The sequence below is a fragment of the Hemicordylus capensis genome, chromosome 1, assembly GCF_027244095.1.
Source record: "Hemicordylus capensis ecotype Gifberg chromosome 1, rHemCap1.1.pri, whole genome shotgun sequence".
In the NCBI taxonomy this organism is placed as follows: domain Eukaryota; kingdom Metazoa; phylum Chordata; class Lepidosauria; order Squamata; family Cordylidae; genus Hemicordylus; species Hemicordylus capensis.
The window spans coordinates 229,600,777-229,626,280 of NC_069657.1; the positions used below are offsets into that span (position 1 = coordinate 229,600,777).

At 42.1% G+C, this 25,504-nt stretch overlaps 1 protein-coding gene and 1 long non-coding RNA gene across 7 annotated transcripts in view; one reads left to right on the forward strand and one right to left on the reverse strand.

Moving 5' to 3' along the window:
- Positions 1 to 16,206, forward strand: part of IQCA1 (IQ motif containing with AAA domain 1) — a 169,826-nt gene extending 153,620 nt beyond the window's left edge. For 4 of the 6 annotated variants that reach the window (XM_053283147.1, XM_053283145.1, XM_053283150.1 and 1 more), the window contains 4 exons: positions 2,176 to 2,262; positions 4,845 to 5,022; positions 12,400 to 12,638; positions 15,477 to 16,206. In XM_053283147.1, coding sequence (XP_053139122.1) covers positions 2,176 to 2,262; positions 4,845 to 5,022; positions 12,400 to 12,638; positions 15,477 to 15,608 — 636 coding nt within the window. In that variant the 3' untranslated portion in view covers positions 15,609 to 16,206. Of the gene's footprint in view, positions 1 to 2,175; positions 2,263 to 4,844; positions 5,023 to 10,565; positions 10,709 to 12,399; positions 12,639 to 15,476 lie in introns of those variants that run through there. The other 2 variants (XM_053283146.1, XM_053283149.1) reach the window with 2 other exon arrangements.
- On the reverse strand, positions 10,024 to 12,579 carry LOC128339372 (uncharacterized). Its single transcript, XR_008313011.1, has 3 exons — positions 12,443 to 12,579; positions 11,271 to 11,401; positions 10,024 to 10,815 (listed from the first exon to the last, which is right to left on the reverse strand). It is a non-coding gene; the product is annotated as an uncharacterized LOC128339372 (long non-coding RNA).
- Positions 16,207 to 25,504: the final 9,298 nt, after the last annotated feature.

The following is a 25,504-nucleotide window of genomic DNA, read 5'->3' on the forward strand; positions in this document are numbered from 1 at the left end:
CCACCATCATAGGGCTGTGACATATTTCAGCTTAAAAGCTTTCAAAATGGGATTTATTTCTCTTAGGTTTCCCTAGGCAAATCAGAATATGCCTGTTAAATCACACAGGATCAATAATTATTTTGCATGGAAGCAATATACATTGCCCTTTCATGCAGCAGGTGCTAAAAACCAAAGCAGGCAGCAAACTGAACACCAGTATTTTTATCCTTACAATGAGCTTTTACTGAGCAAACAAGTACAGCTAAGAGGCCAACAATTGTTATGTGATTGTTACTTGCAATTGAAGTGTTCATGGAATTTCTGTTATTTCAGAGTAGTTTCTGACAGTCCATTTTTTCCATCATGTGTAGAATATATTCATACATATATCACATGGTGGGGTCGATAGGGAACTTGTTCATCTGGAGAGCTTTTTCTACGAATTGTTCTGTAGATACTGCTGTACAGCGATTACAAGAGGTCACCACACAGTGGAAAAAGTAATAATCTGAATCCATCCATAGCCATCGTGTATGAGGGGGGGTTGTTTGTTTGTTTGTTTGAAACTGTTGCCTGTTTCATGCTGCGAACTAGAACTACAGTGCATTCAAATCTTCAGCTAGACTATGTATTTCTTACAGCTTGATATGTTGTAGGTGTATGCCAAATCCTTTAAAATTAATAGGGTTTTCATCAGCTTCATAAAGAACACTGCACCCTGCGGACTTGTTCACACATGACGTTTGTGGTGAAAGTTAATTAGCATGATTATCTCGAAGCCTTTTTCACAAATATCATGTGTGAACAAGTCCTCAGGGTGCAGTGGACTTCCTTGTGAAGCTGATGAAGGCCATTCATTTTAATGGATTTTTCAGATGCCCACAAGATGCCAAGCCTTATGGGGTACATTTTTAATAACAGCAACTGCCACCCAGACTATATTACACATGAGTAGTCCCATTGAAATTAATGGGGCAAGTTTGTCATGATTGTGAGTAATTTAACCTGGATGTCAGCCTATTATTAGTATTAGCATTTGTATAGCAGTTGAGTGTGTTCAAAGTGTGTCTGTTTCAAAAGTTAGTTGTGAATGCTTATATTGTTTAGATAATCAAAACTTGAAATGATTATTTCACAAGAGAAGTAATAGGAACAGATTTTCAAACCAGTGTTTGATACGTTCCAGAGAAGTCTGAAGTCTGTACAGTAAAAACTACAAAAAGTACTCGAAGGACTAATACATTTTTAATTGTGACATAAGCTCTCATAAACCAACACTCATTTTGTCAGATATGTGAAGGGGCGATATATATACACACACACACACACACACACACACACACACACACACACACACACTCTTAAGGTGCAGCGAGGAAGTAACTTGCCTAGGGAGCAAGAGGTTGCTGGTTCGAATCCCCCCTGGTATGTTTCACAGCTACATCAAGCAGCAACAGTATAGGAAAGTGCTGAAAGGCATCATCTCATACTGCACGGGAGATGGCAATGACAAACCTCTCCTGTATTCTAACAAAGACAGCCACAGGGCTCTGTGGTCGCCAAGAGTCAACACCAACTCAACGGCACAACTTTACCTTTATATAGATCTACTCACTTGGAAGACAACTTTATCTGACAAAGTAGGTTCTAGCTTCTGAAATGTACACCACAATAAACCAATTTGCCTTTCAAGTGCCACATGCCACAAAACCCTTTGTTTTTGCTTGATACTTAAGAATATATCATTTTTCTGGTGTCAAGTAACAAAGCAACCATGGATCTCTTAAATTTGAGGGGTTTCCAATTCATTTCAGCTGAGGGAGCTGAATCTACCTCAGTATGAAAGGGAGCTTAGCTCCTGTGAAATGAATGGGGAAGTTGTTCCAGATGGAAGGAGGTACACTGAAGCTTCCATAACTAGAATGTTGGATTGGTTGGACTGGGTAGAAGGACTCCAATCTTTAATCTGTCTTTAATTGCTTTACTGGTATTTTAATAATAATAATAATAATCTTTATTACGGTCGTTGACCAGCACAAGTTGTAAAACAGTAATACTATAGAGTAAATGCAATATAAAGAAAGTGTTGCAGTATTACGGAGATTAAAATTGATGTAGCATTAAGACTGAGGGGGAGGGAATGGTATTTTAAAAATTTGAAACCTGGAAACAACTTGCCATTTTTCACCTTAGGTAGCCAAACAACTACAGCCTTCAGTGATATGGATTGGAGACACAGAAAAAACATTCTACAAAAAAGTACCTAAGGTTGAAAAAGAGGTAACTCTCTCTTAGCGTAGTAGAATGATAAGCCAGTAGCAGCACAGCAAACTAAGTGTTTGGGTAATCTTGCTTGTTTTTCCCTTTTTAAAAATGTATTGGAATCTGTCACCCATAAGTTAGACATTCAATAGCCTCACCATACTGTTGTCATATTAATCCCAGAAAATAAGAAATCCAAAAAAGATATTTTAATAAGATAAATATATCCTTCTTGTAAGAGGATGCTAACGTTTGAGTAGCACAGAACTGTGTTGGCACAATGGAAATGAGAGTAATTCTCAGTTATGTATAAAGCCAGATCAGTGTAAAAGGCAAATAGGGGTGTGCTCCACTGGTTTTGAATAGAACCAGGTTCGATACGAACTGGCCCAGTTCAACTGATTCAAATTCAAACCAGACTGGCCTCAAAAAAAGGCGGCTGCTCTGAGTTTGTACCAGGCCCAGTCCAATACGGACAAGTTTGAGGTGGACTATGCTTGCAAATTGGAATCCGGTGAGGATTCTCCTTTACAAGCAAAGAGGAACCCTGCCTTTAAAGGGTAAGGGCATCTGGGGCGGCAGCGAGATAACACTTTGCTGGTTCAGCAGTGGCTCCTTAAAACCCTACCAGCACTCCCCACCACCCAGCAGTGTGGGCTGCCACCAGTTCACTTCTAGCCTCCATGCATGTGGGCCCACTGCCAGCCCAGCCTTTTAAAGGCAGGGTTCCCTTTTGCTTCTAAAGGGGAGTCCTCACTGAATTCCCCTTTACAAGCATAGCCCCCTCAAACCGAGTTGAACTGGTTTGACCCAGTCCGAACAAACGAAACAGACCACCAGCCAGTTCAGCTGAACTGTCTTGTGGACCAGCAGTTTGGTTCAAATTCAGTTTGAATTTGAACTGGACCGCCAAAACTGGTTCTGTGCACACCCTAAAGGCAAATAAGAAGACAAAGGCCGAATTACAGTTTCTCATTCCAAAATAGAGCCATCACTAACTTTGTGGGGAAAGCTGAAAGCAGATTCTTACATTTATGCGTAGAAATCTGAATTAGAAATTTTTTTATCAGTCCAGTGTAAAATGAAAGCCTGAAGAAGAAAAGGCTTGGGTCTTGGTCAGACATATTTTTGAATGTGGGTCAAATTCCAGATTTCAATTCTTGAAAGTCTTATCTTCCAAGTTGATATTTTAATTACATTGTTCTATTAATTATCAGCAAGTTTGCCAAACAGCCAACTATTATTATTATTATTATTATTATTATTATTATTATTATTATTATTATTATTACATTTATATCCCACTCTTCCTCCAAGGAGCCCAGAGCGGTGTACTACATACTTGAGTTTCTCTTTCACAACAACCCTGTGAAGTAGGTTAGGCTGAGAGAGTAGTAGTGTGCATGGTTCGGTTCGGGCACACTGTTACAGACCTCCGGACCGGTTCGGCAGTCCTGCGGTTCGGATGGGTGGGGGCATGTAGCTTTAAGCGGGGGGGGTGGTAGTACTTACCCCCCACGCCGCTCTTCCCCCTCCGGTGCTGGTCGTTTTAAACATCTTCTTGGGGCGGCAGAGTTCCTCCCTGCCGCCTCTGCCCCCGTCGTTGTTCCTTAAGGGTTAAAAGAGACTAGCGCTAGTGGCGCGCATGCCCCCTGCTCGGCACGTGTGCTTGTTTATGACACTGGCGCGCGGCGCATACGTCACGTGTGACGTGTGTGGCGCACACGCGCCAGTGTCAAAGACGAGCGCGCACGCCAAGCAGGGCGCATGCGTGCCACTAGCACTAGTCTCTTTTAACCCTTAAGGAACAACAACGGGGGCAGGGGCGGCAGGGAGGAACTCTGCCACCCCAAGAAGCTGTTTAAAATGACCAGCGCCGGAGGGGGAAGAGCGGCGGGGGGGGAGTACTAACACCACCCCGCTTAAAGTAACAGTCCCCCCCCCCGTGCCAGACCGGGGGGGACTCCAGACCATGCACACCCCTATGAGAGAGAAGTGACTGGCCCAGAGTCACCCAGCTAGTCTCATGGCTGAATGGGGATTTGAACTCGGGTCTTCCCGGTCCTAGTCCAGCACTCTAACCACTATACCACGCTGGCTCTCAAGTAGTTAAATAGCAGTTGAAAATAAATTGTAAGATACAAATATTATCAGTTGACTTTTGTTCTAAGTTTTAGAAATGATATTTGAAAGCCTCATTTTTGGCAGATCCAGGTGTAGTATCTGTAGAGACAGAGTGGACCTTTAAAAAAATGTATAGAAATATTGCATTTAGCTATGAGGTGACTGGTGCCCTCTGCTGGCTGAAGTTTGCATTAACAGCTTGCCACAGTGATCCCAGTAAATAGACAAAATGATACGTGTTATGACAACTTACTTTCATGAATCTTACATACTCTTATAGCAATAGAAACTAGTCTATAACAAATATGCCCTTTTATTTTATATCTTGTATACTAAATTGAAAAACAGACTATTAAACTTAGATGCTGGCAGTGCTTAATACTTAAACTGTGACTAAGACTGCACTTTTGACCTTTGTGTCTAAATAGTTTGCCTGTCTATACTAAAACTTTACTAATTTGTATTTGATCTGGAAGCTGGAACCTAGACGTCTGAAAAAGCAACTTCCCAAACTTCTGAAAGCACTGAAAATTGAAGACAGAGTCCTGATAGTAGGAACCAGTAAACGGCCCTTTGATGCAGACGTCAAACCCTTTTGCAAAGTATACAAGAAAATCATTTTGATTCCAAGACCAGACTATGCTTCAAGATTTGGTAAGTATATAATGGGAGTGCCTGCTTACATAAAACTTAATTTATTTAAACATGTGCTCAAAATGTTTATGAAAATTCCAGTATATTCAGTTAGATATCGGAATCTGATGCAGTTTTAAAAGCATGCAGTATGCATGTCTTCATTGTCCACACCATATATCTTCTTGTAACATCTCTGTATACTACAGAAGACAAATTATGTTGTGAACAGATTTATTTAGAATGAGAATTTTGAACTATAAACCCCAGTCTGTATTTAACTATTGCTTATTATGGGATAGAGTGTTTTAAGACTGGCAAAATCATTGGTCAGGATCCAAAAGGTCCTGCACAAGGCCCCTTCACCACAGCATCTCTGGCCTTCCTTTTATATGCATCCCTGTTGTGCTCCTTGAAAAGCCATGCCTGAGGGTCAGGGGGTGCTCCAGAGCAGTTTCCAATGATGCAAAAGCGGGTGCAGTGGTGGGAGGGTGGAGAGGAATTGGCTCACCACCTATGTGCTCACAAAAATGCTTTCCATTCTTTGGATCCCAGCCTTTGCACAACATTCAGCAGTTTCCTTTAAGGTTAGTATACCTTTAAGGGGGGAAATGATTTAATAATTAATTAAGGAAAAAATAATGTAAACTTTGAAAAAGCCTTAGCTGTAAAAATAACAGCTGGGGAATTTGTTTTAGTAATGAAACTAAAGGATTATTATGGTGATATGATAACTAGATAGATAAATACGAAGGAAATATTTATATGAGAGCAAACATGGATGTTACAGTACAACTATGTTGAAAGATGAACTGGAAGTCACACTGGCATACAGAAAACTAATAAAAATATAAATACTGAAGAAGCCTTAGCTCACTGCAATCTTTGACTTGTTTGTATCTTCAAGGTACTAATCAAAGTTTTAACAGAAGGTAAAAGTGAAAGAGAGCCCTTAGATCATTAATGGTTCGTGTCCTAACTGTTCTGTCATTTCTGGATAATCAACTGTTATCCAGTTCTCAGTAAGGCCAAATTCACAATTTCCTGCATGCAAATTATGCTTTGTGAGAAAATGAAGAGAGAAATGGAATAATATATCCTAATATACAATAATATTAATATACAAACAAGGATAATATACAAACAAGGATGATCTATTCAAGCTAATTCTGAATTGGCAATTTTTTTGGTATAAACAAATACAACTCCAAATTCTTATTCAATTATCTGCTTCACAGAGGTGAAGTTGTCAACATTGGTGGCCTGAAGTGTATTCATTAGGGCTGTGGCCCTATTTCACTCAAATTGCACCACAGTCCAATTCAGGTTGAAACGGGCTCAGTTCAGATTCTTCAAATCCTACCCACCCTGATTCCCCATACATACCAGGTGAAAGTCCAGGGAGATATTCTCTTATTTAACTTTATTTCGTTCTCTCCTGATGGCAAGGGAGCAGTAGCCCCAGCATCTGAACTTTCAAAAAGGTAAGAAGATTATTTGTTTTTCCTCTGCAAGTCCTGAGAAAGGCATAGGTTCTCTTGGGAATTGTAGTATTTTCAGAGACTGCTGCAAACCAGGAGCAAAAATAAAAGAGAGTGTCTCCCTGCATTCCACCTGCCTATAAGCACAGGGGTCAGGGGATCCAGTTCAAGTGTGTGTGTATGTGGGGTGGGGGTGGTCATGTGAGGGGAATGGGGGGTATGATAATATGAAGTCTGGACTCCAGCACAAAGCAACCCCTTCAAATTGGACTCAGTTCAACTCCATTAAAGGTGAGTTGGACCAGGCACTTAAACCACCAAATCAAATTGGAGCTCCCTCCAAAGCAGGCTCCAATTTGGATCAGATCTTCTTTGCACAGCCCTAATATTCATATACTTTTGACATCTTTTTGCCTAGGAGGAATGTAGTGGGTACAGATGTTTCAAGCATTACAGTATTGATGGGGAAAAGCCACATTTGCTGAATTCTCAGTGGCAAGTTGTTATTAAATGCCAAGAGCAGCTACTAAATGCCTGACATCTGAGGAGACAACTATTCAAGAGGAGAAATTTGGCTATAGGATATCATCATATATTTCTTGCTGATTGGGCCAAAGAAGTCAGATCTCAATCTGAATTTGACCTCATTCAGAAAATGGAGATTGGAAAAAAATTATTTAAAATCACCAGTTAGGTCTAGAGCTTTGAAACTTGTGACACAAGTGGGGAAAGAGGGCAGGACCCCCTATAGTGAATTTGAAGCAAATTGGTCAATTCAGTGGTTTTTGATTAATTTTTGAAATATTTTTTAAAATAGCTAAAATTGGTGAAATTTGGTTTTTTTCAAGGGCAGATTTCTCCACATGAGGTTGTAATGATAGTCAGAACTTTTTCTCTTCAGATTCAGAACGTTTTGTAAGGTTCTGTCTTGAAACAAGCTGGGTTTTGGCATTTTTGCTATTTTTTTAATTCACCAAAAATCAGAGGATTGACCCATTGCCTTAAAAATAAGATAAGTACTCAGTCCTGACGATGTGGACTTCATGTGTGACAAATTTCATATTTGTATGCCCAGACATTCTAGACATATAATTGGGGCAGTGGGGGGTGGGGGAAGGGGGCATGTGGTTACCCCCTTTTATGAAGGCAATGGGCAGATTCCTCCATGTGGGAATGCAATGATGGAGAGGCTTCAGTTCCAGAAGGTTTTGTAAAGTTCTGGTTTGAAACAAGTCAGATTTTACCATTTTTAGCCATTTTATTAACAATTCCAAAAATTCACCAAAAATTTGTTAGGCACTGGGAAATTTTGTTAGGCACCAAAGATGTGTTAGGCACTGGGATACATTTTGGGACAAGATTAGCCTGTACAAAAGAAACAGGCTCCTGTTGAACCAAGATGGAACCAGACAGCTGGTGTTTAAAAATTTTTTAAAAATCATATAGGTGCTTATATGCCAATGCAAGAAGCCTCCAAGCCAAGATGGGCAAGCTGGAGTGCTTGGTTTCTAATAAAAACATAGATATAATGGACATAATGGAAATATGATGGAACAGTGAGAACTGATATTCCTGGATATAAATTCCGTAGAAAGGATGAGGTGTGTGTGAATTGGAGGTGAAGTAGTATGGTATGTCAAAGAAGGGATAGAATCTCAGAAGCCAGAAAACCTAGGAAGACCGGAGTCCTCCACAGAAACTCTATGGGTGGCAATACAAGGCCTGAAAGGAAACGTGTTACTAGGAATGTGCTGTCACCCTCCTGATCAAAACACTGGTAGTGATTGGGAGTTGCAGATAAATTCACATTCAAGTAGTGACAAAGAGGCTAAATTTTACTTTTACTGCTGCTGCCAAGTGGACTTTTGGTATGGCTGGGTCCACTACGTCAAAAAATTTCCAAAACCCAAAACTCTAGTATTGTAGAAAGGCTTTATAGGCATGGGGTGGAGATAAATCATCTATCTATCTATCTATCTGCAATTTCAATACAGTTACTAACAGAGCAGGTCAGGGGAAATAAAAAGCTGGAGAAACACAATCACTACCTGACTCTATACTGGTCCCTACTCAGTCCTCTGTGCTTTCTTACTTCTCAGCTTCTGGCTTGCTGTGCAGACTCTTTGTTCTGATTACAGCACAGGTCTGGGGCTCAATTCAGCCTGGCTGTTCCTTTTCTTCTAGTGATTTCAGCTAGGCTTCTCTTCTTGCTGGCTGCTCACTCTCTGCACTCCTGGATTCATCCTAGCAGACTTCCAGACTCTCTTCTGCAAACTCCAGCTCTGACTTGCTTCAGCAGACTCTCTTGACTTCTCCATCTTCCCTCTCAAAACACTCCCAATATATATTCAGTTTCCTGGCCCAACAGTTTTTAAGCCATCCAATTAGAACAAACAAAATCTCCCTCCATCTTTTTAAACTCTCTTTTCCATATGTGGCTTGTACATTAATTGGAGCATTCAGAGTATTCTGAGAAAGTCAGCCTGGAGGTATCATATAAGTAGACTAGTTTAGAATCAGATTTTTACACTTAGTGTTCTGCCATTCTTTTGCTACAACTGCCATTATTATTGTTGTTTGTATAATTATCAAAACATGATCTCTTTGTTTTATATGAATGGGCTTTGTACCTGTGCAAAAACCTCATTTGGATCATTCCAAACGTCTGCTTTCTCTCAGTTTTTGCAGGAACACCACCACCACCCCATAGGTACGTGGCTGCACTGTCTCTCTCTTCCTTCAGTCTTTCGTCATTTGCTGTTCTGAAGACTTGGATTGACAAACACTCTGAGCTTCTTTTTAAAAGAAAACCCTCTTTGTTTCTCTCGCTCTGATTATTTTATTACATTCATTTCTATCTTACTCTAGTTATTTTCTTAGTTAGCTCTGTCTTTATAGTTTGTATTTTTCTTTATATCGGTATCCCCCCTCAACCCGCTTATTCCCTGCTGAGAATATGCAGCCTCTACAAATTTCTTCAAAAGCGTCTCAAATCACAGTTTCCAAACCTCCTTTGCCATTACAAGACTTAAAGCAGCACCCTAGGGAAGAATAACCCTCTGGTCCCGAGCTATCAAGTTATTACTGGCTCTCCCGAGTATCACCCAACATAGCCAGTCACCCAACCTGATCCATTCATCAGAACTGAGTTGTTGGAGCTTGAGGGAACCACAGGAACCAAGCAAGCCTTACCTGGATCTTCTGCTGCATCATTGCACTGGCAGAGACTATAGGAATCATCTTCCAAAATCCTTATGAAGATAGGGATGTACACAGAACTTGTTCCATGCACTCCCGGGAGGCTTTCCTTTAAGGGGCAGGGGAGGAGCTGCCTACCTGTCAGCCCTCACCCTGCCACTTTCCCCCTGCTGGAACTCTCGTAAAAAGCGGGCGCACGGGACTACAGTGTCCCTCCCTGTGCCTCCGTCAGTGTCGCAATGGATGTAGCCGGTGCACGTGCACGTAGCATGCACACACACACACCAGCCAATTCCATTGTGATGCTGACTGGAGAAGATGGAGGGACGCTGCAGTCCCATGCACCCATGTTTTATGAGAGCACCGGCCAGGGAAAGCGGCAGGGTGGGGCTGGCAGGGAGACAATGCCTCCCCTGCCCCTTAAAGGAACACACACACCCTCGCCCTCCAAACTGGCTCAAACACAAGTCCATGGAACTGGTTTGGCATTCCTAGAATGGAGCGCCAAACAGTTCCGTGCACACCCCTATATGAAGGCAGGTACTGCTGTGACTGGGATAGGCATAGGGAGGGAGATTGATAGCATGATGGCTATGATTTCAGTGGGTACCAAGGGAATGTTTGGTATCAAGACTGTGCTCGTTACTGCTTAGAGCGGTACCACCAAGACGGTGATCGGTACAGCTTAGAGTACTACCATGAAGAAGATTGGGACTGAGGAAATGACCGCTACTGTGTGCACTCAGATGGGTACAGAAGTCTGGATCCGTATGACCCTGATACATCCCTTAGAGGAGGCACTATGATCGTTTCCAGGGTCAGATATCAGCACAGTAGATTGCACTACTACTTGATCTCCCACTCCTGTACTCCAATTTCTTGCAGGTCTGGACATGACTCTACAGATCAAAACACTTCTAGACCAAAAATTCCCCATCTTTCTTCATTGCCTGTGGGGACAGATGCACTACCATGTAAACATAAGGAAACTCCTCATTGCTTTTGGGCCCTAAAACTCCAGCTCCAAAACCTGCAGAACAACAGCATGACACAGTCAGTATCGATGAACCTCAGAATCCATCTCAATCAAAACAGGCAGTTGAGCACCTCCAGGAAGAACCAGACGGAGAAGAATCTGCAAAAGAAAAAGATGAAAATCTTTCTACTCATTCATACTTGGTGTTTTCAGGTTCCTCCCCAAATAACGTTCTTACTGACTCTAAACCCCGCTTACCATCAGAGGATCTCAAACTCTATTTATTTACCACCCAAAACTTATGTCTCTGGGCAGTTTACAACAAAATAAAAATAACATTAAAACATTAGTTAAAAACAAAAACAAGAAATTTAAAATGTGACAATTTAAAAAAAAATTAAACAATATTCTAAAACAACATTAAAAACAATCAAAACAGTATCAGTTAAATACCATTTCACTTCCCTGTTTCTGCCCATCCCACTATTCCTACGAGTTTTACTCAAGATTCACTAGGAAGAAGCCAAGTGCATTATAACAACACTGTGGTGACCAAGAAGGCCATTGTTCCCTTGGTTGCATCAACTGTCAGTCAGCTGCCTATGTCCACTTACCAACGCATCCTCAGTTTCTGTCACAGGCCTCCAGAAGGGTTCTCTACATTCACAGCCTCCATCTCACCGTGTGGAGGATACAGAAGCCTTTCTACAGGACCTTCAAAACATCCTTACAGCCGCATGTAAACCTGCAACATTGAAGCCCCATAGTCATAAATGGAAACATTTCCTCCTGTTTTCAAAATCCAATCACATCAACACCACAAATTTGTCTAAATGAGGTATTTTTTCTTATCTACTTAACTTCAAGAAATCTGAATTGAAGATGTCTTCTCTCAGAGTACACTTAGTGGTTATAGTAGCCCATACCCCACAACGTAGACTCATGGTTCCAAGGCTCAACTGTCAAACAGTTTCTTAAAGACTTCTCTCATTTAGGAACAAACTTCCTGTTTGTTCTTATGAAGGTCCACATCAAAGTCACCAGATCTCCTCTCAGAGGTTCTTGCGCTGGATGGTTTGGACTATACAATTGTCATACCAGACCTGTTCCTCCCACCATTGAAGCCCATTCCACCAGGGCCATGTCTACCTCGTGGTTTTTGATAGATTGTTCTCCTAGATGTCATCTGCCAGGCTGAGACATGGTCTTCATCACACTCCTTAATGGAATATTATGTGCTAGACATACAAGTGGGCCAAGATGACAAGTGCACCAACTTCAGCAGGGCTGTGCTGCAGTAGCTCTTTGTATGACTACTCACATCCAGATAAGGGAGCTTGCTATGCACCCATTCATCTAAAACACAGAAACCACATCAAAGAACAACAGGTTGCTTACCTGTAATTTTGGCTGTTCTAGTGGTCATCTGTGCTTTTACATACTCTCCCATCCTCCTCTCTGTAGTTCACCATCACAGCAGACTGATGGACTGAAGGAAGGGAGAGACAGCATAGCTGCATACCTACACTACGGGTGGGATTCCTGCCAAAATTGAGAAAAACTTGGAATGTTCCCATTGAGCTCTCTGAGCAGATGCAAAGCCCATTCATGTAAAAGCAGATGGCCATTAGAAGAAACAAAGTTACAGGTAAGCAACCAGTTGTTTTTGAATGCTCAGTACATTCAGTACACAGGTATTAACCCTGTGGTTGTGTTTTCATTTTTGTTGTTGGCAATGCACAGTTTTATGGAAACACTTCATTCAGCAAAATGGAGGGTTCCTCACCAAACAATTGAACATCAGTTGCCTGGCACAGGTTTCCGATGGTTACACCCAGGGACACATAATCTATGCAGTTCAATCAGTCCTGACCGAACGACGCCTGATGCAAATGAACAAGAAACCGCTGACAGCTGTTGAATTCCTGACTTCACTAGCTAAGCAGGATCCAGTATACAAACAGGAAGAGGAAACATTTAAGGTAAAGTGGGCATTTTGAGAAATGTGCCTTTCCTTCTTTTATTTATTATTTAACATATTTTTACACTGACCAAAACTAATGTCTCTGTGCAGTTCCTGCCCCCGCCCCCACTTAACTGGATAAACAGATCACATAGTGTTTATCCCTTTTGCATAGCACAAAGATAAGTCTGCCTCTGTTCATACATTTGGAAACATATATCAACCACGTCCACACTGACCTCTTCCTCATTACTAGTTTTGCCTCGCCTTCACTTATTGACTTAAGTCTGCATATGATAACTTGATATGTATATGTTTTTGCTTGTTGTGTGTGACCCAACCAACTACCATTTTAAGGGAGAAGGATTGCTGGGGCTGCTGTGGACTTGTATGGCAGCCCTGACACTGTTGAGAAGAAGTGGTTGCTCAAGCAGCACTACTGCAGTTATTTCCATTCACCAGAATGGGAATGACTATGGTAGCACTGCTCAAGCCATCAGAGCTCCCCTAGCCGAAGCCTCGACTCAAAGAAAAAAATGTGCCCAGTCCCACCAGGGGGGCAAGAGGAACCCTTCGGACACAAGCGAGGGGACACCCTCGCGAAAGCAAAGTTGGGCATCAACAGGGGCGTGCTTGCTATCCCCACGGCTGCTCTTGTTGGCCACTGGACAAGTTCTGTGCCTCCAGTGTCTCAAGCACACTGGCTCTTATTACTGAGGCAACAAGTGGGGTGGGCCCTGTGCAGAGAGAGTGCGGCCATTGAGGAAAAGGCCAGCACTGAGTAGGACAGCCACAGCTCACAGACCCACAAGAGGACCCAATTCCTCCACTGATTGGAAAAGCTGGATGCAGGATGCAATCCAGCAGACCAATGTAGCCACTTTGAATTCCCAGAAGGATCTTCTTGCTCATAGGAGGCGGAGGAGCAGTTCCTCATCCTCTTCATCATAGAACCTGTTAAAAATGAAAAAAATCAGGGAGTAAGAAGCATAAAAAGCAGTATAGAGGTCCCAAGTCCTCAGAGGACTTAGGCGGGGAGTCCCCTGACTTATTTCACCCAATTGGACCCAGGCATTTATCTGGATCAATTCAGGACTCCTCTTCTTCTGATGAGGGGGAAATATCAGATGATAATTGTCAAAACACTCAACATCGGCATGGAGTCCTTTCAACTTCTAGTTAATCAGGCTATTTCCACCTTAGGCCTGAAGACCAATAATGTAGAAGAGGATTCACTGGTCTCTAAGCGTTCACTTGTTCTTCCAAAACCCAAGGCACCTAAGACAAAATCACCTATGCAAGGGGTTTACCAATACTATCAAGGAAGAATGGAAAGTGCCTTCAAGATCTAAACATGCTTCTGCCTTTGCCAACAGGCTATATGACTTTGAAGAGGACACATTAGACTTACTTAGAGTCCCACTCATGGGTGTACTAATAGTGGCTCTCCTCAGTGGCACTGTGGTACCCAAGGCCAGGGACTCCTCCCTCAAGGATTTGCCTGATAAAAAGACAGATGCCACCATATGAAGGGCCCATGAGACCCCATCTATGGCCATTAGAGCTGACACCACCGCCTCCTTGCTCTGGATAGATGAGTTACTAAATGATCCACCTTCTGACCAGGCTAAGATGAGGCGCAAACTATTAGGGTTACAAAGGACCTTGCACCAAAGCACCTTCATAGCAGATGCCACACTGGACAGTGTCAGGTTCTCGGCCTGCTCTGTATGCATCAGTATTTTGGCTAGAGTACTGGAATACTTCAATACAACACTTCTCAATCTAACCTCACTTCTGTTCCATACATGGGAGAGAGGCTGTTTGGTGCTGAGGCCCAAAAGGATGTACTGGTCAAGACTAAGGAAAAGTATAAGTTGTTACCTTTTGCCCACAAGTGGAAAGACAAGGGCCCGCAGCGCAGGTTTACTCAACCATTCAGGGCTTTTACCACCCACTGACCCTCAGCTTCCAAAAAAATTAATAATAAGGTAAGCGACACAAAATGTAATCACTCTCCTGTTATTTGAAAGATAATTTCAGCAAATTCAGTCTAGTAAGTTGAAACCTAACCTATCAACTTAAACTGCAACATACGTGGAAAAATCCTGCTTAGTCATGCTGATATTTTCATTTATTTAACATTCTGTTCAATTTTGGTGGAATGATATAACAATGAAAAGCCACTTTACACTGTGTCTCTCTTAAAGTAGTACACAATTTTTAAAAATGACATTCAATTATGAATCTTTCCCAAGATAGTATCTGGTATATCAGTGCTCAACTCTTGTGCCGATATTATACAAATCAATGGAAACACGTTTGTTTCCCATTTTCATTCAACTTCAGTAATTGTGATAATTGCCCTCTTTTACTCATTTTCTAATAAGCTTTCACACTGTGTTAAAATTCTTAATTGGCACTCTTCACTTCATTTAGTAAAAAAACAAAGCCAAAAAATCCTGCAACAAACAGTTAACCATCTTCCCCACTGAAATCAGATAACTCAACTCGCTTGTGCATCTTGCTACACTGCCAAATTTTGAAGTACAGATTTTCAACTAGAATTATATACCCTAGGAAATAGAGTTGATCACAGAGATTGTAATGCTATCATAACTATAACAACTTAAGTACCACAGCTATGTATTCATGTTAATGAGCCACTTCAAGCACATGATTGCTACTGTTCTTGTTATAATAGCATTCTCAGGAGATCTAAAGATTGTGATGCTTCGTCTCCATGAGCTTCCCACAATTAGGATTCTTGTACAGAAAGGACTACTGCAGGCGGGGGGAGGGGGGACGGGGCATACTTTCAAGCTCTTTAAAAATATGTTTCTACCTGATTCTATAGGTTTGGTATGCAAAGACTCCTCTGGGAAAAGCACGAATCAAGTCACTGACAGTGAGTGAAGACACTGGAAAGGGGAAAGGAAAAGACAAGGGAAAAGATAAAGAGAAGAAGAAAGGGAAGAAGAAAAAGTAGTGATGATTTCTTGGGAAAGTTCTCTTAATATTCACCACAGTTACAAAGCCCTTCATCAGTTGCTGTGGAGAGCAACTATTGCAGGGTGAGGAAACTTTCTTGAAATCTCAAGCCTCTGCTCAGTTCTCAGAACAGCCTGCATCTAAAAGTGTCCTGTGAATAGCATAAAACTTCAGTGTGACATTTAGTTCCTTCAAGGTAACAAACTAATGACCACTGGATTATTACATAGGCCACATATTACTATTATTAGGCTGCTTCTTTAACAAGTTACTTAGACCTAGCTAGGGTATTTCAGTTCTTTAGATTATTAACTTATTGGTAATTTTCCTAAAATTTAACTGTGTATCTGTACTCTTCTTTTTGACCATCTATAGGCATGGTACTTCCCCCAGTGAGGACAGAGCACACAATGGGATCCCCATCAGGTTTAACAGAGCTATGTTTCTCCCTTTCCTCCTCCTTGCACACACCAGTTCACCTGAGCAGTCCAGGGAATGGGAGAGCCCATACCCAAATATTCTGAATAGGGGTATGCAAGAAAAAAATAGTTTTATTATTTCATTTATTTCTACCATTAAAAGTATTTTAATACACATTTTTGTATGTTTCCCCCCATTTTATATTAATGCAAGTCATTTCATTTCTCTCTTTCATTTTGATGCTTTTGTTTCCTTTTCCTTGTTTTTTAAGTGGTTGCCTTCATGGTGAGCAGCAGAGGTCCTATGCATAGCTGTTTCCTGGCAGCAGCCATTTTATTTCAGGGCATTCTGGGGGGAAATTGTGGCTGCCAGTGAGGGCCACCATGATTTTGTGGAGGCCATTTTATTTCCCCACAATCTTCCAGAGTGATGGTGTGTACAGGGCTTTGCGAGAAAATACAATGGCAGCTGCCACAAAAACATGGCCCCACTGATGGACGACATTTCCTCGCTGCAGTGCCCTGGAATGATGTTTTATCCATGGCATAGTGGGGAAATAAAATGGTGGCCACCAGGGGGTGTGTTTACAGAAGCCCTCTGTTTCCTGTTGGACAAAGTAAACACTCCACACCCCTGAATGGGTAATGAATCTCATTCATACGCATTTGTTCCCCATGTTTGTTTCTGAATAAATGGAAAGTGAATAAAATGGGCCAAAAATAAATGTCCACTCTTAATTGTGAGCTGGTGACATGGTGAAAAAGAGAGCTCGATGGGAGGCACGCACAGACTTTCCATTCCATGGACTGCCCCCTTGCACAAATGCCATGTGCACATGAGCGTTTGGGGGCAGGGGGGCAGGACTCAGTTAGCCCAGTGGGGTTCACTTCACACATGGTTGCTGCATCACTGTATGCAGAAGAATTGTGCCATATATTTCCTTACAAAATGTTTTCAGTACCTGAATGCCTAATGTGTTGATAGTTTCCAAGAAAATTGTTAAAGCTGAAAATTTCGCCTCCTGTTTTAATATGCCCATGAGCTATTAACAAACTCTAACCAGCTGCCCACAGGACACTTAGCTATAAGAACCCAGTAGTTATTTTTTTTAAAAAATTAGAGATGCCTGGGTTGTCCCAATTTCAGAAATCATGAGCCCAAATTCCAAATGTGCTTGAAATGGTTGCAGATACTGGCATCCAAAATGACTGGGCTAGAATGGGATTTCAGATTAAACTTCATATTCAAAGAGTAGCTTTGAATCTATTTTGGCTGTGAATCCAGGTGTAAGTCCTGGCTTTCAAAACAGTTTGCAGAACTGATCCTGTATGAAACTAGAAAACAATACAGATAGATTCTTAGGGCCTAGCTTTGCTTTTTCTTCACCGTTTATCAATTTAGATTTTTAGTACTTGGAACACCAATATTTTGACACATTTCACTAAAAAGGTCTTAAATGCACAACTCATTCCAAAATATTTTTGTAGTATACAATGCATGTATGTACACATTGCTGGAAATCTCAGCCACTAAACTTTGGCTCAAATGAAGACATTCCCCCTCACCCAAAGCAAATCATTTATTCCATGTATTGCTGGATTAAAAGAGTTCTGTGTGGACAATGAGAATATCCCTACAAGCCTTTTTTTTTCCAGGCTCTTCAGGTACAGCACAAGGGAGGAGGCATTCTCTGAAGAATACTGGGCCCAAGTGATTTAGGTTATGTGAATTTATGTCGGCTAACACTTTGAATTGTATGACAAAGCTGTGGGACATGGAGGCAAACTCTAGAGTACTGATGCAACATTGTAGCAGTGAGGCACTGAGGCTATGCCCATGACCTACCTAGCTGGGGAGGCTGAGCGGCTGTCGTCCTCCCCTCTGCTACGCCACACACCCACACAAGCGGTGGTGCGGCTAAGGGAAACAATGGGAATGGGAGGACTTCCTCCTCCTGCATCCCAGGATGCCCTGGGACATGAGCATGGCCGTTCCTTCCCCCTAGCTCGCTGCTGGAAATGGCAGCAGGCCAGGGGGAAACTGTTTGTCCCAGCAGCGATCTCTCAGATTATCGCTGATCAAGTTTAAGGAAAACATAGGTTTGCTTAACCTTGCCTACATGCCGGGTTAAGAAGTGGGGTTTGGTGTGGGGTAGTGCCAGGAGCTACCTCGCTCCTGGCTACCTCGCTCCTGGCAGTTCACATGTGCAGCCTAAACCAGGCTGAACTGCCCTAGCCTGGGTTAGGCTGCACATGTGAATACCCTTATTATGGTATAGTGGTTTGGGTTGCTACCTGTATGTTCTGCAACCTCCAAACAGTTTCCAAAGGGAGTTCCTTAAGGATATTACATCTTAACACTAACAAAGGCGTAAATCATGGTCATGAGATCAAAACTGATGAAAGAATTACTATATGTTGGAGATAGATAGATATAGATATGAAAAGGCATCATTAAACACCTTTTTAATGTCTGAACCCAGTCAGTCATTCACAGAGATCCCAACTCCCTCCTAGCACAGGTTTTGTCAAATATCTTTATAATATTTATGAGATGCATCTCTACCTCTATGGGGAGCCTCAAGGACATACAATACAAGTCTTAATAACCATCAAAACAGCCCTGCTTGCTCCTTTCCTGTCCTGCAGCAAAAATTCTCATGAAATTCAGGTATTTTGATATTAAAATCCCCTATTCTCAAACTTTAGTTTTTGAGTGTACACAAGAGTAGATAGAGTTAAAGCCCATCAGGTCTCCCTCAGACTCAGAAGCTTCAGTGGTGTGGGGATGGAGTGGGTGGAGCTGGCCCAGCTGTCAGGGTGGGCAGCATAAGGCACTCCCAGTGGCGGCATGGCACCACTTCAGGCAGTGCCAGCGTTTAAGCTGGAGCTGGTGGCAACTGGCTCAACAATCAGAACTAGTAAAAAGCATTCCCAACCATGGCCACCACTTGCAAATCAAGTCACAAAGCAGAATCCAGGAACACTACCAAGCTCCATACCTGCATTGGCTTGCAATCAGTTCACACAATAAACCATGGCTGACATTCACCACGCGACGGGCCACTTCCACGGACATAGCCCTGTGGAGAATCAAAAATAAAAGAAGTCTTTCCCCACAGCCCCAGTGGGTGCAGTGGGGGAAAGGCTTTCTCCTCACAGCTCTCTCCTCCCTTCGATGGAGTTTTTAACTCCAGAAATCTGTCCCTGAAGGCTCTGTGACACGGGGTGGGGGGCTTGTATAGTGACCAGTGATGGAGTCTCGTGCAGATGTCAGCATAAATCCCAGCAGAGCCCTAGGCAGAAAAAACAGAACCACCCAGATCACGGGGTGAGTGTAGGGTGACCACAATGCAACAACTTAAGATGTTGCTCCAATGAGAAGTTGGAACTAACTAACTGGGGCGAACATAGGAACATAGGAAGCTGCCATATACTGAGTCAGACCTTTGGTCTATCTAGCTCAGTATTGTCTTCACAGACTGGCAGCAGCTTCTCCAAGGTTGCAAGCAGGAATCTCTCTCAGCCCTATCTTGGAGAAGCCAGGAGGGAACTTGGAACCTTCTGCTCTTCCCAGAGCGGCTCCATCCCCTGAGGGGAAGATCTTACAGTGCTCACACTTCTAGTCTCCCTTTCATATGCAACCAGGGCAGACCCTGCTTAGCTTAAGGGGACAAGTCATGCTTGCTACTACAAGACCAGCTCTCCTCTCCAGGCTTATATAGGCCTGCCCTCTAACTAAGCAGTAGGCAACCTTGGATCTCCAGTTGTTGTAGAACTACAACTCCCATCATCCCCGACAAAATAAATTGAATAAAATAGTTCAAAAGCAGCTGGTGAGCCAAAGTTGCCTACCCCTGATCTAACTGGTTGTCTTTCGTTCCACCCTGCCTGCAGAAGCTGTTGAGAATTAAAGCCGCTGTGCTCTATTTCTCCAATGCTGGCTTCAGCTATGCTGCAGAGTTTCCTGTGCTTCCAGAGGTTTTGAGGAGGAAAAGAGCAGGACCACTTCCTTAGGCCATACCGATACAGACTCCTGGGGTTCCCTTCCCAGCATGGCAGTTTCTGAGGCTCCTGGGGTTGGTCCTGCACCTTGTCTCCCCCATCCTCTATGTTCTCCGATACCTCCTCTAAGCTGTCTTATACTGTGACTCAATATAAGGTCCATCTGGCTTAGTATTTACAATTACTGGCAGTGGCTCTCCTTAATTCAGCCAAGATTTTTGCACCCCTGGGAAATCTGCTCAACCTGAGGCCTGCTACATGCAAAAGAGATGCTCTTCCACTGAGCTGCAGTCCTACCTCATAGTAAGTGCTAGAAGGACTGACGTCTGGGCCATGACAAATGGTCTCACTTAACACCTCTGCAAAAGGTTAAAAGTAAAAAAATTCCAAGCTATACCAGGATACCTGCCAGAACGGGTACCCATGAAGTAGGTTGAACAAACTTTTTATCTCCTTCATTATGGAAATGGATTGATTTCCCATCAAGATGTTCTAAAGAAGCAATACACAGTTATGCTAACACCTTTTCATGAAACAGCTTTTTAAACAGGGCAGTAACTCAACTTCTGCTTAAATATAAGGCACTTTGAATACATTATTCTAACAACATAAAAATTAAAAAAACTTTAAATGCTATGATTTTATTATATGATTCTCTTGCAAAATCCTAACATTATGAATGCTCATTTGTGCAACAAATTCATTGAAGAGTGTTTCAAAGGGGACATGCCTTTTTCTTTTCGTTTACTGATTACTACTATAAGAAATTCCAGTGCAATTACTCAAAGTACATTTGGCTGAAAGAACAACAAGCATTCAATCCAATGCCAGTTCTTGCAGTCAAGCCCAAGGTGACTAAAAAAGGAAGATGTCATGTTCTCATTTGTATAAGAGACTGATCTACCAAATTTGAGTTAAATTATTTACATCCCCTATTATCATCAAATTACTGGGCTTTCATTGAAAGAACAATCATAATGTAAGTAATTATGATAGTGATAATGTGAATGTCAGACTTTCATTGCAATTATTTTGAGCTCCAGCATAAAATAATTTACCAATAAATTAATTGGGTTAATTGCTTTCTTCGGATCCAAAAGAATTTACATGGTGTAATGAGTTTTGCTATCTTGATCTTGTGCATAGGTATATCACTATGATTTTTCTGAAATGTTGCCTGATGGAGGTCAGGGATTTGGAAGAAGAATGTCCCCCAATGGGCTAGAATCTCTCTCCATCCCTCAGAACACCCTCATGCTAGTTTGCAGTGCAGGGAAGAGAAAACATTTGAGGCAAGTTCTAATTGGGAGGTAGAGAGAGTCACATACAGAACTGGGAATTTTTGTGCTGGAGATACTTAGACTGTTCTTTACACTTGTTTGGGGGATCTAATGAAGGTTCAGCAGTTTATAGGAATCTGTTTGCTTCCACTATGCTCTGATTGTATACAATGAAAATAAGACAAATATTTCAAAGATGCTACAAGACTCCAGTGTGCTCTCTCAGCAAAAGGAAACCAAACCCAAGTATGCTGCCCTTGGACATCTCCCAACTTGGGAAAGTAAGAAGTGCTTAATGTGAAAATAGCTTCCAAGCTTCCTGAAAAAAATCTGTAATATTGCCAGAACAGTTAAGTCTTGGGATGTAAAGCTTCAGTCCCAGAAAACTTTAAACTTCAGGGGTGTCCACCAGCAGCCCTTCAGCTGTTTTTGGCCTACAACTTCCATCATTCCTGACTACTGGCCACTGAGTCTGGGGATGATGGGAGTTGTAGGCCAAAATCAACTGGAGGGCCATAGTTGGACAACCCTGGTGTAGAGGAAGATATCTGAGCATTTAAAACTACTGCAAGGGAGGCTCAAATAACCAAATGGCTAACCAAATGTTAACTGAAAATCAGATGAAATATAAGGAACAAATGTATAAGGGTATAAAAAGTAACAATAAACATGTGTTTAAGTTCCTAGTAAGCATGAAAGTAGCCCAAGAGGCAACAGGATACTAAAGGAAGATAAGGAAATGGCACACCCATTATTTATTTCAGTCTTGGATCTGAGCCATTGATTCAAGAAGTAGATTTGAAGAATGTCATGAAATGAAGAGGATAAATGATGGAATTATAAGAGCAACACCACATTAGAAAGCAACCAGTCCCTGGGGCTGGATGGCATTCACTCAAGAGGTCTTAGAGCTCACATGTGAAATTGCTGGTCTTTTCGTTAAAATATAGAAAACTAGCATGCTGGGCAGAGGGTCTAATTTCTCTCTGATGTGAGAATTTTGTATGTGCAGGGAGTTATTGACAGGAGGGAGCATTCAGTCTCTCTGTCTACTCCATTGTGAAGTGCTACAGTCCCTATGCCACAGTCCCACACAGGGAATACCACATCTCTCTTTGAATATGTCATTCAGCAATTGCAGGATTTCAAAAGCTTGCCTTCACTGACAACTGAAGCAACTTTATAGAATTTCTGCATCAACCACTTGCAAGGTTATTCTATTCCACACTCAAATAATCGTGTGGATATTTAATCTTTGTTTCGTAGTAGTTGATGAGCACAATCTCCGTAGTTCACATTGTATATTTTGGACAGTGATTCTTGTTACCTAAAAAAATCAAGCCAAGTGAGAACAAGTGGTTTTGAAACTGCTTTTAAGAGGAGTAGAATATTTTATTGTAGCCTTAAGCCAAAGGGTTTCCATGTACCAAGAACGAATGAGGAAAGAACAATGCTATTTGACCTTTGAATACTCTTACCAAACATAGCACCACAAATCCTTGTTGCCCATAAACAAGTCACAGTAGATCATACCTGCAGAGCAGCAATACCACAAGCCTAAGCTGCTGGTATTCGTGGGATCTAGGGGAATAGTGCATTAAAATGGAAGATAGCCAGACACCTCTGAAAATGTGATGAAGTCACATTTCTGAGTGCCTCTCTATAGCCCTGGGCTATGCCCAAATCCTTTACCCTTTTTGGGCCCAAATTATTTTAATAAATGTTTTATTTATTTATTAGATTTTTATACCACTTCACCCAGATGGCTCTAGGTGGTTATGCTGTGATCATCATAGTCAAAACCATCTTGATTCTTGCTGGTCTCGTATTATATAAGTACTATTGGGGAGAGAGTCAGAGAAGTGAACTTTTGTGAAAAGGCAGTTGAAGCCAATTTCTTTTTTGGTATGGGTTTTACAAGCAACACTGAAGCATTTTAACAGTTACATTACTATAACTATATCTGGGCTATGAGTCCCTACCATTGTGTTCCTATAGCGTTTACCAACCTCTATTGCTTCAGTCCAGCAGTTTGTCCACATGTGCATCTAAAACAGCAGTTCTACCTGTACAAATGTGTACTGGATCTACTATGACAAGTAAAAGGAGGCAGATCTGAAGCTCCACCTTGCAAATCAGTAGGCTCGCACAAGCTAATGCTAGGGGTCAACATCCCACGTGATAACAGCTTCAAAGCCCTCAAGAGAAAGCAGGCTGTCAGCCAGGCAAGGGTCAGAGAAAATCATCCATCATCCAGGCAGGCAACCCTTCAGGTTCTAGAGGCCATAGCAGGCATGTGGAAGGGTGGAGAGGAGCAGCACCACTTAGCCAAAAACCAAGTTGAGATATCTGCAAGCACCTAACCCACCCCACATCCCTGATAACTGCTGGCACAGGCAGAATATCCAATACATAATGGATCTACTTCATGCAGAAATGTTGGCGATTGGGATGAGACTAGAGAACTTTCCATGACGGAGGTGGCTGTTTTCTGGAATGTGTGCTCTGGCTCTCCTGCATTCAACCTCCTCCCACACCTGAATCCTCAGGTGGTACAATCACATGGGAAGACTGGGAGAACCTGCCTTGCTGTTTGGCAGCTGCTTTAAAACAGCCTGAGTTTTAAAAACAGCTTAACCAGATGAAGTCATCCACAAGCCATGAGATCTGCTGAGGCTTAGAATACCCCATCACCTGAAGTGAGACACGACTACAAGGAACAGGCCTTTCTTAGTGGTGGCCCTTCATTGTCAGGCTCCTGAGAAATGCCTGCCAAGTTTGCTCAAGTTCATCTTGTTGAACTTCTGCAACCAGACTATGACAAGGCTTGTAGGGAGGCCAAGTTAATTGCATTTTAATAACTGTGCTTTGTTAAATAACTGTCTTGAATTATTCATTGAGTGATTTATTTGCTATGATTCCTTCAGGTGTATGGTGCTTATCTGCATGCTGCTTGGAGAACCTTTGCAAGGAAGTGAGGCATAGATTTAAAAATAAATATCCCATGAACTATTTTATTTATTCACTACATTTCCATCTTGCCCTTCTTCCAAAGAGCTCAGGGCAGTATGTCTGCTTGGCCTCCCCTCTTATCTTCTCAAGGACTCTAGGAAGTAGGCTAAGAGAGGGCAACTGGCCCAGGTCATTCAGGAAGCTTGTGGCTGAGCTTGGGTCTCCCTGGTCTTTTCCCATGCTCGGATGCATTTGTTCTCATGGGAAAGGTAAGCGTCCATGCATGCCACATCGTTTGAAGTCCAGGGCTGCAGGGTACTTCAGGCTGAGAAGAAGGACACATTGCTACCTGCAGAGCTCCAAGGCCTTTTTTGAGCGGTGTATGCAGATGTATTCAATCTTAGGGCTTGGGGGGGGGTACTGTAAACTCTCACTCATAAAAGTAAGAAGCCCTGCATCAATAAGCAGCACAAGGGCTTGTCCTCCTTCCCAACTGTGGTCCTTTGTTTGCTGCTCAAGATCTCAGCTGTAGCTCGGTGCCTCAAAGCTCATCGGATAGCATGCCTCAGCATTCCATTCACACACACCTGAATGAAGCTCATTGTTTAAATGCCCATTAAGAAAACAGAATATGCCTTTTCTCTCTAGCAAATACAAAACTCGGTAATACAAAGTGAAACTGACTGTTCTATTAACATCCATCCTGCATCAGGAAGTTTCTAAAGGGTGGAAATTTTATAATTGACTTTTCTGCCAGTAGCAAATGTCACTTTTTCCTTAATCCTTCATAAGTCAGTAAGGTGTTTCAAAAGCCTCCAAGGCTATCACCACAACAGGACTTACAAATTAGCACATTTTTCTGCTTTTCATTAGACACAATACAGAAATCTTCTCATATTAGGGTTTCTCATCTCATTATTGAAAGTACTAGTACTTTGGAACTTCTGCTAGCAAATTATAATGTGCTCAGCTAGAGTCTATTGTAAAATCAGCACTTCAAAAACTATCACATACTTGTTCCTCTTTAAGCACTGGAAATATTGGAGTCTATTTTAAAAAGCCTTATGGAGTCTGTCTAGCCTTGCAAATCATCGCTGTGCTATGCCGAGCTCCCTTTTATTTTCTGAGGGCGCCAAGCCATTTTTGTTCTTTCAAAAATAAAAAGGGAGCGTTTCTTGCTGTGATTAAAAATTACTTAAGGTAACAGGCTGCATTAAAACCCCAAATCATTTTGGGCT